Source organism: Lygodium microphyllum, chromosome 18 (assembly GCF_053477565.2).
Source record: "Lygodium microphyllum isolate KBCC chromosome 18, Lygodium_microphyllum_v1.1.10, whole genome shotgun sequence".
Lineage (NCBI taxonomy): Eukaryota > Viridiplantae > Streptophyta > Polypodiopsida > Schizaeales > Lygodiaceae > Lygodium > Lygodium microphyllum.
The window spans coordinates 58290519-58305014 of NC_141152.1; the positions used below are offsets into that span (position 1 = coordinate 58290519).

The 14496-nt window shown below is 41.1% G+C and overlaps 1 protein-coding gene across 1 annotated transcript; it reads left to right on the forward strand.

The window, feature by feature from the left end:
* Positions 1-4075: 4075 nt before the first annotated feature.
* LOC148020924 (uncharacterized) lies at positions 4076-5848 on the forward strand. The gene has a single exon (XM_087698185.1). The coding sequence runs from the start codon at positions 4076-4078 to the stop codon at positions 5846-5848; it is 1773 nt and encodes a 590-aa protein (XP_087554311.1).
* Positions 5849-14496: the final 8648 nt, after the last annotated feature.

Below are 14496 nucleotides of genomic sequence, written 5' to 3' on the forward strand. Positions count from 1 at the left end.
CCACCGAAAAGTGTGTGGCTCCACATATTTTAGAAATTGTAGAGTCTCCCTAAAAATCCCAACACCACAAGTTGTAATATCCAACACCTAAAATTTTTTGGATTTTTTTGGCCAATAGAATATTGTCACTTACCTAAAATGGGTCGGCACTGGCTATAGCACTAGCCGGACCTCATGCTCATGACACACAAACACCCTCACGGCCTCGCAGACCAAGAGCGTCAATATAATACTGAAGGACACACTGTCCTAAAGCTTAATCTATGCATTCATAGTTCATAGTCCAACGTTTCCCTAAAACTCCTCAGATGGAGATCCCAAAGTAGTTAGGCATAACGCCTCGTCACACACACATAGGAGGCACTCCGCCGACTAATAACAATGGCTTGTGAGTCTTCTAGATCACAAGTTCAAGAAGCTTCACACCTTCTTGAAATGTAGAGAGAGTGTTAGATATCCCCCCTATTAAATCAATAGAGGAATAGCTATCAAATAAGACTCTTAGTATAGATAACATACTCCTTCTATCCCAGACACGGTCGATGATGCAACAATAGTTGCATAGCCCAATTACACACGATTACCAATTGTCATGGACCATCCCACTATCTAAGCACTTGATACATAGCAATCAATTCAGCTTTTTGAAGCACATCAATACAATAATAGCTCAAATTCTATGCATGCAATCCTCTTAGTCCCATTATCAAATAAGGGGTGAACAATTTAGCCATCTGGTGAAATATTAATCCTTGTTTGATAATGGAACTTGGGAGATTCCCAAATTCTCTAATATGGTTTTCTTTCGAGTGGAGATGATCAATGATGAGGACACCATCCCAATCCCTATCAATGCCATCATGAGATCTCATAACAAAAAAGGTGGAGGCAATGTCTTTTAGCCACCCACTACAACCATTTGGTGATAGGCAAAAGAGAAGAACATAAAAAAGAGGAAGAAGCAAGTTGAAGTCAAAGTCACCTTGAAGAGGGATGAACTCATGACCTTCCAGAGCAAGTTGCCCCTTCAAGTATAGAGAGCATTACTACTACACCCAACACCAAAAAGGCAACCATAACTAAAGTAGGTGAATATCTTGACTCAAAATTTTAGTTAAAAGAGATTGACAAGGTAATGCATTGGGTTAAAAAGGCATTGGTTGGATTGTAAGTACATGAAGTAGTGGAAGGTGCAACTATGCTTGGCCTATCCACAACATCGTTACTCTATCAAATCCCATTGGCCCCCATACCTTTGGGAGACTTGCCTCCAAATCACCTATTTAAGGAGAATATTGGGTATGCTCTCAGAACTATATAGGCTTGACATGAAAACGAGGAGCTTCTAGTTCTAGGAATTCAATTTGAGCATTATTGCTATCACGACATCTCGAGGAAGTTACTATATGTATATCCTCTACATCACATGCGCTCAAGGCCTATTTATAAATATCCTTATCTATAAAATTTTCTTGCATAAAACATAACCCTTTTCTATTCAATTTGTAACTAACCCTTTTATATTACACCCTTATGTATATAAAAAAATGGTATTTTTTAAATGCCTTATTTTGAACCCACATGAGGCACACATATATTCATGAGTAACTTACCTGAGCACGACATCCACCAATGTGAAAGTCCTATTAGAAACCCTACTAAAAGGGAATCCATCCCTCTTGAGGATGTTTAAAGCTTGGATCAAATGGATAGATGTAGAAATAGCTAAAGTATCTCCTTGAGAGTGTGAATGAGGTAAACTTCCTAGCTTAATTCAAAATTCAAACTCTAACTTTCAAAGCACTAGGTGTTAATGCAATTTAGGAAGGAAGAAAGCACTATGTTGTCCTTTTTATGAAAATCCTAGGTGAGTTCATGTGAAAAGAAATCATCAATATAGGAGCAAGACTTAATATTGTAGATCAAGTAATCATTCAAGCTTAAGAAAGCCCTACCATAGAAAATACACACTTCAATTTAACCATAGCTAATATTTTCAAGGTCCACCCACTAAGTGTGCTAAAAGATTGGTTGGTTCCTAATGATTTTGTGGTTATGAATGGATTCAACTACAACTTGTTACTAGAACATCCTTGGATGCAAAATGAAAGATTCATTGAGGATTGGAATAATGGTCTCGCCTTCTTGGGTAATAGGAAGGATGTAACCCCACCATATTTAGAAATAATATCTAGAATATTAAGAGGATACTCAAATTTTTCTCCTATATTGAAATCACTTTTAAGAGGTAGTATATGTAGGGATTACATGGCACAACAAGGGCACAATGGATAGAATCTGTGAGCAAGAAGTAGAGAACACACAGCAAATATGAGAAGAATAGAAACTACTTGAATTTCAAACAAACTGATACAAAGATGGCTCAATCCACCTGTACGCTTCCACTGTGAAGCTTAGATGGCGATCCCAACAGATGATAGGCAAAGAGCTTAAGGGCAACTGGAAGAACTTTGATTGGGTGAAATATAGATTGACGATGGCTTTGGAGAGGTCTTCCTTTTATAGCTCAAGAAGGTAGTCTAATCATGTCTGACCATATTATGAGCCTTCCCTAGTCATCCAATGAATATTCTAGAGAATATAGGGGTTCCTAATAACTCCCATACCCCACAAATCGATGCATTGTGCATTGAGTTGCTACTAGCATAACTACTCTACCTAACCCAAAGGCTAGATCCACAAAGGTCACCTTTTCCCATCTCGTCACATAGACCTTATCTGACATACAAGTCAGGATCCAACCAATATCCATGCTCACACATGGCTTCTCCTCATAATGGGGGCCTTACAACTTAGAGCACCATGGATTATTGGTGGCACCTTATGAGGGTGGGGCATTGAGCATATCTAATAGTATCTAACTCGAGCATGGATATAAATAGGTGCACATTGTTGCAATACTGGACCTATCATTCAAATAATGGAACAAAGAGGATAAAAGATACAACTACACACATGCTCAACACATGTAAATCTTCCTAATGCTATTGATCATGGTGAACCCTCGAATGAATGCTAAACCATCATGGTGGGAGAGTACGATTACTCTTTCCTTATCCACATGTCAAGAAATAGATGAATTCTTATTAGCTAGGTGTTGGTAAAGATCTCATATGTTGAAGAAATACATGTTCTAGGTCTCTAGGTAGACAAGATGTTATGGTCCTTTTTCCACGAATGACCTTGATCACACTCTCATTAGTACTAATGGATAAGGCACCATATTACACTAGCTCTTTCCAAATTTGAATCAATGTGTCCATTAGAAAGTATTGGAGTTCCTTATAGATCTCATTCAATATACCATCCACCCAAGGGATGTTATCTTTCTTAAGGGAAGAAATGGTACCTCTAATCTCATCTTCCACATGACTTTGGTTAAGGATGTTATCTTTCTTAAGGGAAGAAATGGTAGCTCTAATCTCATATTCCACAAGATTTTGGTTAAGGATGCTAATCATAGGGGAGGTATGACTTAGGGTCTTATCCTAGAAATTTCTACTCTCCCTACATATCTTCTCATGAAAAGGAGGTTTGACTTGGGGTCTTATCCTATAAATTTCTGCTCTCATTACACACAAAAGAAGCAGGGATGAAGCTAAAATGTCTTGAAACAAGCTAAAATTTCTATCCTCACAGCACATCTTCTCATGAAAAGGAGTGAGCATGGAGCTAAAATGTCTTGAAATAAGGTATGTGGAATCTCTAGATTTTCTTTGTGTCAAACTACCCGAGAATCATGTAAACACATACACACAATCTCACACACACAAATATACGCACATATACATGCACAGACATGTACACCTGCACGTGCATGTGCACACACACATACACAAATACATATGCACGTACACATCAATAGCACACAATTCCATGATAACCAATATGGTTATGGAGGTCTCTCATTTTATATAATACGAGTCTTCAAGCTCACCAATTTTGGTATTGAGGTCTCTCATCTCATAGCACAACAAACGCGCGCGCGCGCACACTCTCGTCATTAGTGTGCGCGTGAAGCAATGGAACCCCGCTGGCTTACCACGTTTTCGACATGCCAGGCGGTTTCGCAAACCAACTTCCACGTTTTCTATTAAACAATGATCTTTTGGGGTGCCAGTGGAATGAGCCGCCTATCGCTGAAAACGCCAAGTTGGCCGCCGTCATGGCCGTTCGTCCGGTTGTGGCGATTCTGATGCTCATTCTAGCATCAGCAGCCTCTTCCTGCGATTCATCTGCTGAGAGCGAGCAGCTTCGTCAAGCTAGAACTAAAGCAGCACCACCGCCGCCGCCACCACCCACACCACCGCCACCGCCAGCATCACGCTCGCATAGGGATGAACGAACTCGAGGTTTGCCACCGCCGCCAGCATCACGCTTCCATAGGGATAAACGAGCTCGAGAGAAGCCACCACCACCATCACCACCGCCGTCATTGCCAGCCCCTCCGCCACCGTCATTGCCACCACCGCCAACATCACGCTCGCATAGGGATAAACAAGCTCAAGAGAAGCCAGCACCACCATCACCACCATCACCATATCCACCGCATTCTTCTCCATCTCACGACAAACAACCACCCGCTCCATCACCACCTCCTCATCGTCAACGAAAAAGATCTCATCCCCCACCACCACCACGACGATCTCGATCTCCACCATCTCATAAAAAAAAACCACCCTCTCCATCACCGCCTCCTCATCGACGACGACGATCTCGTCCTTCACTTTCATTCCCACCACTAGGACGATATCAATCTCCACCACCTAGCCCCCCATCTCATCCTCCACCACCATCACGACCTCCTCATCCCGCACCATCACCACCACTTAGAACCCCTACCCTACCACCTCCACTATCGCCACAAAAACCTTCACCACATCCTCCAAGTCCTCACCCCACTTCATCACCTCCCCCTTCCCCTCCCCCACCAAACTTCCCACCACCTTCATCACCTCCTCCTAGCTCTCTTCCCCCATCACCACCCCCACCTTTGCAGTTTTCACCACCCCCTTCTTCATCCACACGTTCCCCACCACAACTACAATTGTCACCATCTCCTCCACCTAGACAAAAAAAACCACCTTCTTCACTATCACCTCCTCATCGGCAACAACAATCTCGTTCTTCACTTTCATCCCCACCACCAGAACCATCTCAATCTCCGCCACCACCCCTAACACCATCTTCTTCTCCCCCGACTTCACCACCATCAAGCTCTCCACCACCTACACCTCCACTTCCCCCTAGCTCCCAACCATCTTCACCACCTCCCCCCTTCCATCCTCTTCCTAACCCTCCACCACCTTCCCCACCACCTCCTACTCTTGCACCACCTTCCCCACCTCCACCAAGAACTCCACCACCTTCACCACCACCTCCTAACCAACCACCCCTAAGCCCTCCACTACCTTCACCACCTCCTCCTAGCCCTCCACCACCTTCTCCACCTCCCCCTATCCCTCCACCACCTTCCCCACCTCCTCCTAGCCCACCTCCACCAAACCCTTTGCCACCTTCACCACCTCCTCCTAGCCTTCCACCACCTTACCCACCTCCTCCTAGCCCACCTCCCCCTAGCCTTCCACCACCTTACCCACCTCCTCCTTACCCACCTCCTCCTAGCGTTCCACCACCTTACCCACCTCCTCCTAGCCCACCTCCTCCTAGCCTTCCACCACCTTACCCACCTCCTCCTAGCCCACCTCCCCCACCCCCACCCCCTCCACCATCTAGCCCTTCTCCACACAATGCTAAAGGTGAACATGATCATAGTACTGGAAAGCATGGCCCCGGAGGTGGCCATGTAGATAAGAGTGAGATGTAAAAATAGTCAACAAATATCGCAAATAAATTTTAGCTCTTTTATATCACGCACACGCACACACATCTAGCTGAATACTCAATGGACTCTATAATTGGTAAATCCCAACCATAAATATTATAACATTTAAATGACTAGGACAAATCTCATGAACTTCGCCACTTTATACATCCCAAACTATACAAGAACCAGCATTACCTTGAGAACAACTGCTCACAAATTGTGCTGAAGCATCGCCCATAGTGAGCTCTTTGAATTAAAACACAAGTGTGTTGCATTACAAAATGTTTCCTAAAAATGATTTTTTTCTTCACATTGGCTTTGTTTCCCTTTATTGTTATCGCAAGTGCACAAGGTACAAGGGAAGAAGATGGACATGCTATGTGATCCCTTCAAAGCTAATTCCTTGTACATGATTCAATACTTAAATGTTGATCAATCGCATAAGTTTGAAAGGGATTATGAGTTGTCATTTTGTGGCTATGCACATTGCATTGATCATAGTTTGTTTATCAAATTGTCCTCAACAATTTAAAATGTGCTATGCGTGTTCATAGGATTGATAACTATGTAAGTGAATGGTTGAGTGGTAATGTAGAGGCATTATCATCCACTAAAAGTGCATATGATTATACTTTATAACATTGGCCCATAGTTGAATTAGATACCCACTACAATTCATTGGATTTCAAACTTGAGTCATCACTTGAAAATTTCCTTCTACGATTGATGAATGCATTAAACTGAAGGCCCAAGCTAGATGGTGGTTATTTAGTATTCCCAAGCCTATTTCTTTTTACCTACTCTTCTTAAGAAGAGGATCTCTTTCCACTCCATAATGTGCATGAAAGAAACCTTGTGTGTGTGCATGAGTGTTGTATGCCTATGTATACATGTGTGTGTGTGCACATGCACATTAGTGAAAACTTGGACTCAAGTCTACTCATTTTACTTTAAGAGAGAGAAAGTCTCTCAATGAATAGAGGGCGAGATGTTGTTTTATGGTAAAACATGGGGTTTGTCAAATTTAGATGTCTTTCCTCATGTTTGAAAATTCTCAACTTAAACAAATTTTAGATACGTTTGGGAAAATTTCCATTGAGGCACAAAAAGGACACTTGCAAATAATGGAAAACACATTGCCAGCCAACCTGAAGGGGACTCAATTATTCTTGGTACATACTAGTATTATAGGTGGTTTGTGCTAAACTATGATTTAATAGTGAGGCTCCTATATAAGCTCCTAATTATCTAGGATTGGATCGAGTTACAAATGAGATGATGAACCTAGCTCTCACTACACCCATCTTACCATCCCTAGATTGGACAATCAAGTTTCCTTTTTATATAAATAGTTTGAAAGCTACACTTGGGACAATGTTATGCCAACTTGGTCAATCTAACATTGATTTTCTAGTGAGCTTTGCCACAAACATTTCAATAATGTTGAAATATATTCAATTTTAGAACATGATGGATTGGAAATGGTGTATGCTATTAAGAAATTTCATCATTACTTGCTTGCTATCCCATACACTTTTTTTTTGGACCATCAAAGATTTCTTTATGTGGTAAACAAGACATGTGCCATTGCACCAAGATACTAATTTGAAAATACAAAATGCAAATTACTAATGAATATATGTGTGCATCACGTGGGTTCAAAATAAGGTATTTTTAAAACACTATATTTATATATTTTTTATATACAGAAGGGTGTAATATACAAGGGTTATTTACAGATTGAATAGAAAAGGGTTATGTTTTATTTAGAAAAAATTTATAGATAAGGATATTTATAAATAGTCCTTGAACGCACGTGATGTAGACGATATACATATAGTAACTTCCCCAAGATCTCATGGGACCCATTAGTCCTACTACTTACTACTTAAGTATAAGACATCATCGTTACTACCACTCATCTATAAGGTGCTCTTATTATACTTCTTATTTGTTAGCATCCTTTTTGTTATAAATGTTAAAGTCTAGATCACTTGTGTAAAATGTAATTATTATTAGATCTACATTTAGACGCCCTCGAGATGATGAGAACATTGTAGATAATATTTATATATCCCCATTACAAGATTGGTTATACAATTAAACTCTATATATCTTGTAGCATGCCACCCGAGCTTTCCTTGGCTATATATTCTTAGTAGCCCATCAAGAAATGTCCTAGGAAGCACCATCCGGGATTCTGATAAAACCCTAAGATACTAGCAGATTCTAAAGTGATGCGCGTCAAGATTTTTGGTTTCTAATGGTCCATCAAGTGCAATTTTTATTCCTTCTTAGGAAAGCTCAGCTTACTGAGATCACCCAACCATAGGTTTGGATTTGTCAAGGGTCCCTCCTGCTTCACTCGAGAGAGTAGTTTTGGTTATCTAATCCACTTTAGGTTCAACTTTAAAAACAACTTCTTTGAGTTATCTCCTGATACAAATTTGTTATACACCCTTAATTCACGACACAAAAACAGAGTAAAGCAATTCCTTCTTAATAGTTCCTTTCAAAAAAATGACATTTTACAAATATTTTCTTGTTCGAAGGTATTATTCTCTCCAAGTTCCATTCCCCAACTAGTATTCTGGAAATAGAAGGGTAGTTGGCAATTTGTAAGAGCCTAAGGAGTTTGTGACCAGAGCCCCCTGGTATCCTCACCTCCTCATACCGACTAGAGTTCCCTACGACAAGACCTTTCACATCATGATTGGTCTATTCTCACTAACTCGAAACAAAAGAGAAAAAATCATTGGAGTAGGTTTTATTTATGCTGGCCTTGGAGAGGTCTAGCGCCATTAGGAAAATTGCCTTAGTTGGTGTTCTGTGCTCACCGAAATAGTGCCTCAGTCGGCGATCTATACTCAATAATCTATCTTTTAGCTTGATGATTTTAGAAAAGATTAGTACCTAGCTTACAATCACAAACACCTTTATTTTGAATGCATTATACTTAAACTTCTAATAGGTTTATTTCAAAGGTAAATCTTTTCTTTTCAAAAATTAATAATATTGGGACAAATTAGAATAAGTGGAAAAATTAACATAAGTGGCAATACATAATAACACTGAGACAAAATAGCATAAGTTGCAAAATAACTTCGAGACAAAATAACATAAGTGGCAAAACGAGACAAATTAGCATAAGTAGCAAAATAACTTCGAGACAAATTAGCATAAGTGGTGATACCTTCTAATAGTCTTCATGGATTTTCTCTTCCTTGGGGATTAGTTTGGATTGAATTTAAGCAATAATTTCATACTTAAGGATAACTCCCTTGGAGTTTCGTGGGTCTTTGCATGCAATAAAAGAAAATCTTGGTTAGTTTAATTACGAATAGTATCATTTGGCAATTGCATCTCAAGGTCTCTTATATACTGAGGATTAGCATCCGTGATCACCCATCAGAGATTTTGTTTAATCAATGCAAAAATAAAAAACATTAAATACTTTAGGGACACAGTATCTTCCTTGTACTTGCTTAGGTTTATCTTGTACACTCCCAAGTTACCCCTTGGAATTTGCGGTTAAGAATTTCTCAAAGAGATTATATGTAGGAATCGAATAAAATATTATTTTATGCATGCAACTTTTGTTGCCTATTCATGGGATAAAGACCTGCTACTTGTTTTTATTTTAAAAAAATAGTACACAAGGATCCATGATGGGCACTTGGTTGATGGTATTCGTGGCTTTGTTTGTAATCCCTGTACTTGCCATTCCATTTGTAGTAATTATGCTCGCAGCGTTGTTGGTAGCTCCTGCCTCCGCAGCCTTCGTAACTATCTTCTTTGAAGCCATGATCTTTAATCGCAAGATCGCAAAAAGGGAAATTTGGGGAAGGATCTTGGGGGTAATTAGATTGACGGAATTTTGATTGACCCGGTGGGGGGAGAGGGGGGAAGGGGATCACCAAGAATTTTGAGAAATCGAGAAGAGTCTTAACTCCACAGGGGAATATGATAGAAGGGATGGAGGAATCAAATTCGAGAGCTCGCGAAGTATCCTCCTTGTCTTCATGATGAGAAATTCCATACTTGCACTTCTCTCACCCCACTCTCTCTTACTTTATACTCCTGAGAAGGGCCTCTCCTCTCTTGCTCGGAATGCCCTCAAAGGCTCCTCATGCCTCGCAGCTGAATTGGAGAAGAAGGGTTTTGGTTAAGAAGAAGAGCTCTTTATTGAAGCTTTTAAGATGCAATTTGATGCTGGTGATTTGATCTTTGAGGTCCAGAGAGGCTACCACAAATGCCATGACTAATTTGCATGGCTCTCAGATGATCTTGCTTCATCCCAAGCCTCTCATCAAACTAAAAAGAGGAGGAGATTACTGGAGTTAATTGCTGAATCTCTGGAGCTAAATTTAGGCTTTTAGGTACATAATTGAAGATGCCAAAGTGGGGGGGAATATTGCAGTGTTTTTTTCCCAAAAAAAAGGGGGGGAGGAGCGATAGCCTATTAGTCGTCATCCCTTAATCTTCTTCTTTTTCTTCATAAAGCTAAAGCTTTAAAGCTTTTGTGACTTATTCTACTTGCCAAGTTTGAAATGTGTTTGGTCAATCCTAAACTTACTAGTTATAATTGCCATGTATATAGTAATCTGTTGGGGTAAAAGGTCTCTAGGCCTGCCTGTGTACACTATGACCACCCATTCTTTATTCATATATAATATTATAGTGCAATAAGGCTGTCAGTTTAGTTGGACATCACCTACATTGTGTGTGCTCTTCTCTCCCGCATCTTCCTCTTCTCCTTCTCCACTGCCATTGCATCCCCTTCAACTAGTATTAGATCTTTGGATAAGAGCTTGATCATGGAGCTTGGCCTAGCATTACTTCAGCCCGGATTGAAGACCTAGAGCTTGGAGCTTCAATGCCAGCCATGGCTTCTTCCCCCCGAGGTAAGATTTCATCTCCCGCCTCTCCCCATCCCTCATAGGCTCTTTGTAGGTGTTCCTTGGCTTCATTAGGCACATTGTATGCCCCCATTTGCCCCCTTATCCTCAGCATAACTAGTAGGCCCCACAATAGCAGCTCACATTTTTTTGCACATGTTTCAAAATCTAGCTCAAAAATTCCAGTTTTTCTCATATCTCGAGCATTCAAAACCTGATTTAGGCAAGGTAAAGGTCTAATTTGGGATTTTGGCACGCTCTGGACGCAATGGTGATGCCAGATCTACCAAATTTTGATCACAGAATTTTTTGTAACAGATCTGAGTTGATTTATAACAAGAAAATGTCATGCTCTTAGCTTATGTGATGCTCTCGAGGCTTGGCAGATGTTTGGGCTTGAATCGACTTGCATTTGAGAATTTTGTGGAGCAGTTTTCATTTGGTTGGCTTATCACTTATGCAGCTTGGATGCTATTTGGCCCTTATAATGCCCCAATTATGGATCTTGGATTTACTTGGATGTAGATACATGTTTGAGCAGTGCTTGCTTCATTGTCTTGGCAGTTGGTTATTGACCTTTCATTGCTCATTGATGCTTGGTTCTTTGCGGGTTACTCCTTGATCAGTGGACTTCTTGACAGTGCTTGGGTTTAGTAGTTATAGCTTTGTTGCTTTTGTGTTGCCTAGCTTCTATGCTAGTTAGGTTTCTTTTGCACATACAAGTCAAAGAGTAGTTGCTCTTGATGCTTACCTGTCTATGCACATGGTCTACTGTTGTATACCTTATAGAGCCACTTGTATGGATGATGTTGTATAGGTGTTTGGGCTTCTCTTGGAGCTTGACTCTTGCAGGATGCTTTGCCACTTGTCGGTCTTTACTTGACTTGGATGTTTCTAGGTGGCATGATGTACTGCAGAGCTATGCATATGCATATGGTTATGGGCTGATTTCATGGCTAAATACCATATGCTCTTATGACATATGTCTTATGCTTTACCATATTGTGGTTCATTACGTCATGCAGTTGGCTACGACTCTTCTTCATGTGGGAGCTTTTGCATCCTTGGTTGATGCCTTTATGCCCTCCCGTCCGTTGAGGTTTCATGAGACTTTGTAGCATGCTTCTACCACTGATGTACTTGCAGATGATTGTCTTTATGAGAAGCTTCCCTCTGTTGGGACAGCCCTCAATTCCTTGAGCTCCGTGGTGGATGCTATGGATAGCTCTATTCATAATGACTCGGATTCCTCATTGTCTTCTACAGGTTCGTCAATTATAGATGTTCTATGCTTCCATTGTGGAAAGCTTGGGTATGTTAAAAGAAAATGTTTTAGATGGATTAGAGAGTAGTAGAGATAGAGACAGACTCGACATGAGCAGAGAGTCAGCGATGCAGCAGGTATTACCACTCTTTCTAGTGGTGACATACATGCATTTACCCATGATGATGCAGTTGAGCATGTCCTCCTATCATCTAGTTTCCCTACAGCTTACTTCCTCAATGTTCAGGCCCATGCCTTTGATTGGCTTTTTGACTCTATGGCATCTTGTCATATTACCCCTTATAGAGCATGGTTCTCTTCTTATAGGGAGGTTGATGGATGCATTGATATGGGCCTTGAGCAGTCTTATGCTATTGTTGGTATAGGGGATATACACCTAGCTTTTCCTAATGGGACTTCTCTTATACTCAGGGATGTTTTACATGTTCCCATGCTCAGTAAGAGCTTGATTTCTGTCAGTCAGTTGCATAATGCAGGATATACTATTTCTCTTCAGGATAGGTCATGGAAGATCTCTCGTGGTTGCTTGGTTTTGGCCAGAGGTTCTAGAGTTGGTTCTCATTACCCAGTGCATGTCTCTCATGTGGGAGATTCTATGGTTGCAGTTATCATGATACCACATGCATTGTTATGGCATTATCGCCTAGGCCATATGCACCACAGAGAGATGGAGATCTTGTCTTGTTTAGACTCATTGTTGCCTCCTATGTCACTTACAGATCTTGATGCTTGCCCTGATTGTACTCTTGTTCCTTGCAGAGCCCTCTTGGCTTATGGAAATTGTATGAGGCATGCTTCTCTAGATCTTGTCCATTGTGTAGTATATGGACCTATGCCTTCCCAGCCACTTGGTGGAGCATCGTACTTTGTGACCTTTGTTGATCATACTATCCATCGTGTTTGGGCTTTTCCCTTGGTGCAGATTGAGGATGCTACAGTTATGCTTGATAGGTTTATGGATTCTGCTGTTAGCAGGCCTAGGTGCTTGCAGATGGATTATGAGAGTCATGCTCTCTCTCCAAGCTTTCGGACCTCTTGTCAGTAGTATGACATTGATTTCTTGTGCCCACAGTATTATGGGATTGCTCATGGCATGTGCCTGACCTTACAGGCAAAGGTTGCTTCTATGCTTACCATAGCTGGGTTGTCTTATGGCTTTTGGGTTGAGGCCCTTATGACTCTAGTCTATTTGGTTAACAGGATGCTGTGCTTGACTTTGGATGGTATTACACCCCATGAGGCATGGAGTGGTATGCAACCCTTCTATGATTACTTGAGGATGTTTGGATACCATGCATATGTACATATGCCACATGAGCCTATGTCACGTAGATGTATCCTCCTTGGTTATGGAGATGGTGACTTTAAGGCCTACACATTATGGGATTCGGATGCCCAGCATGTCATATGCAGATGTCATGTTGTCTTCTATGAGACAGACACCTCTCAGGCCTCTTGATGAGCATTCAATACGCTTTATGGCTGATTTTATAGCAGCTATAGTGACATTACAATAAGCTGTTTATGCTGAAAATGAGGCACTTATTGGCCCAGATGACATAGCTATGCATAGCAGTCAGGGTCAGGATGTTGTGGTCAGTTGCTAGACCCCTTGCAGGCTCATGAGAGTCGTTTTCTTATAGTTTTGCAAGCTGGACAGCTAGCCATATGTCAGTCTTCGGCTTCGTTGAGGCCACATGTAGTCTTGAGACCCCGTTGGACGAGTGTCCGGGATGTTGGCTCTCTTTCAGTGATTGACTCTGGAGAGTTTGGCTGCTCTCCGTTGTCTTGTATGCACTACAGTGATGCTATGTGTGACTCTGATGCTTTACAGCCATGCATTGATGAGTTGTGCTTACTTCATGAGAAGCATTCTTAGATTTCTCGATTGTATGGAGCTGCGGGATCACTTATCTCCCAAATGTCATGGACTCGGGGACGCTTGACTCTTCTTCTGTAGAGGTCCCCAACACTTCTTGCACAACTCGCTTTCCGATTGGACGTTGGGTGTGATGTCATGATTTCTCACCTTGTCTTTCTTTTCTTTTCTTTTCTTTGTTTTCACTCCCCAGCCACATTGGCCTTTTGGCAGGAGGTTGTTAGGGTAAAAGGCCTCTAGGCCTACCCGTGTACATTGTGACTACCCATTCTTTATTCATATATAATATGATAGTGCAATAAGGCTATCAGTTCAGTTGGACATCACCTACATTGTGTATGCTCTTCTCTCCTGCATCTTCCTCTTCTCCTTCTCCATTGCCATTGCATCCCCTTCACAATCCTCGTGTAGAGATATCCGTAGCCATTATCGGACTCCAAATGTGTCGGGTTTACAAACTTTGGACTATTTTTGTTCAAGATTTCCTCTATTTAATGGTTTAGAATCCTTCAAGTTCAATTGCAAGAAGTTGGAAAATTTTGAAATTAAAGTCAGGATATCACATATCCCCATTAGAAGATTATTA

What these genes read in the sequence shown, in the direction of transcription:
- LOC148020924 (XM_087698185.1), top strand. Translation starts at nt 4,076, where the DNA reads ATGCCAGGCGGTTTCGCAAACCAACTTCCACGTTTTCTATTAAACAAT.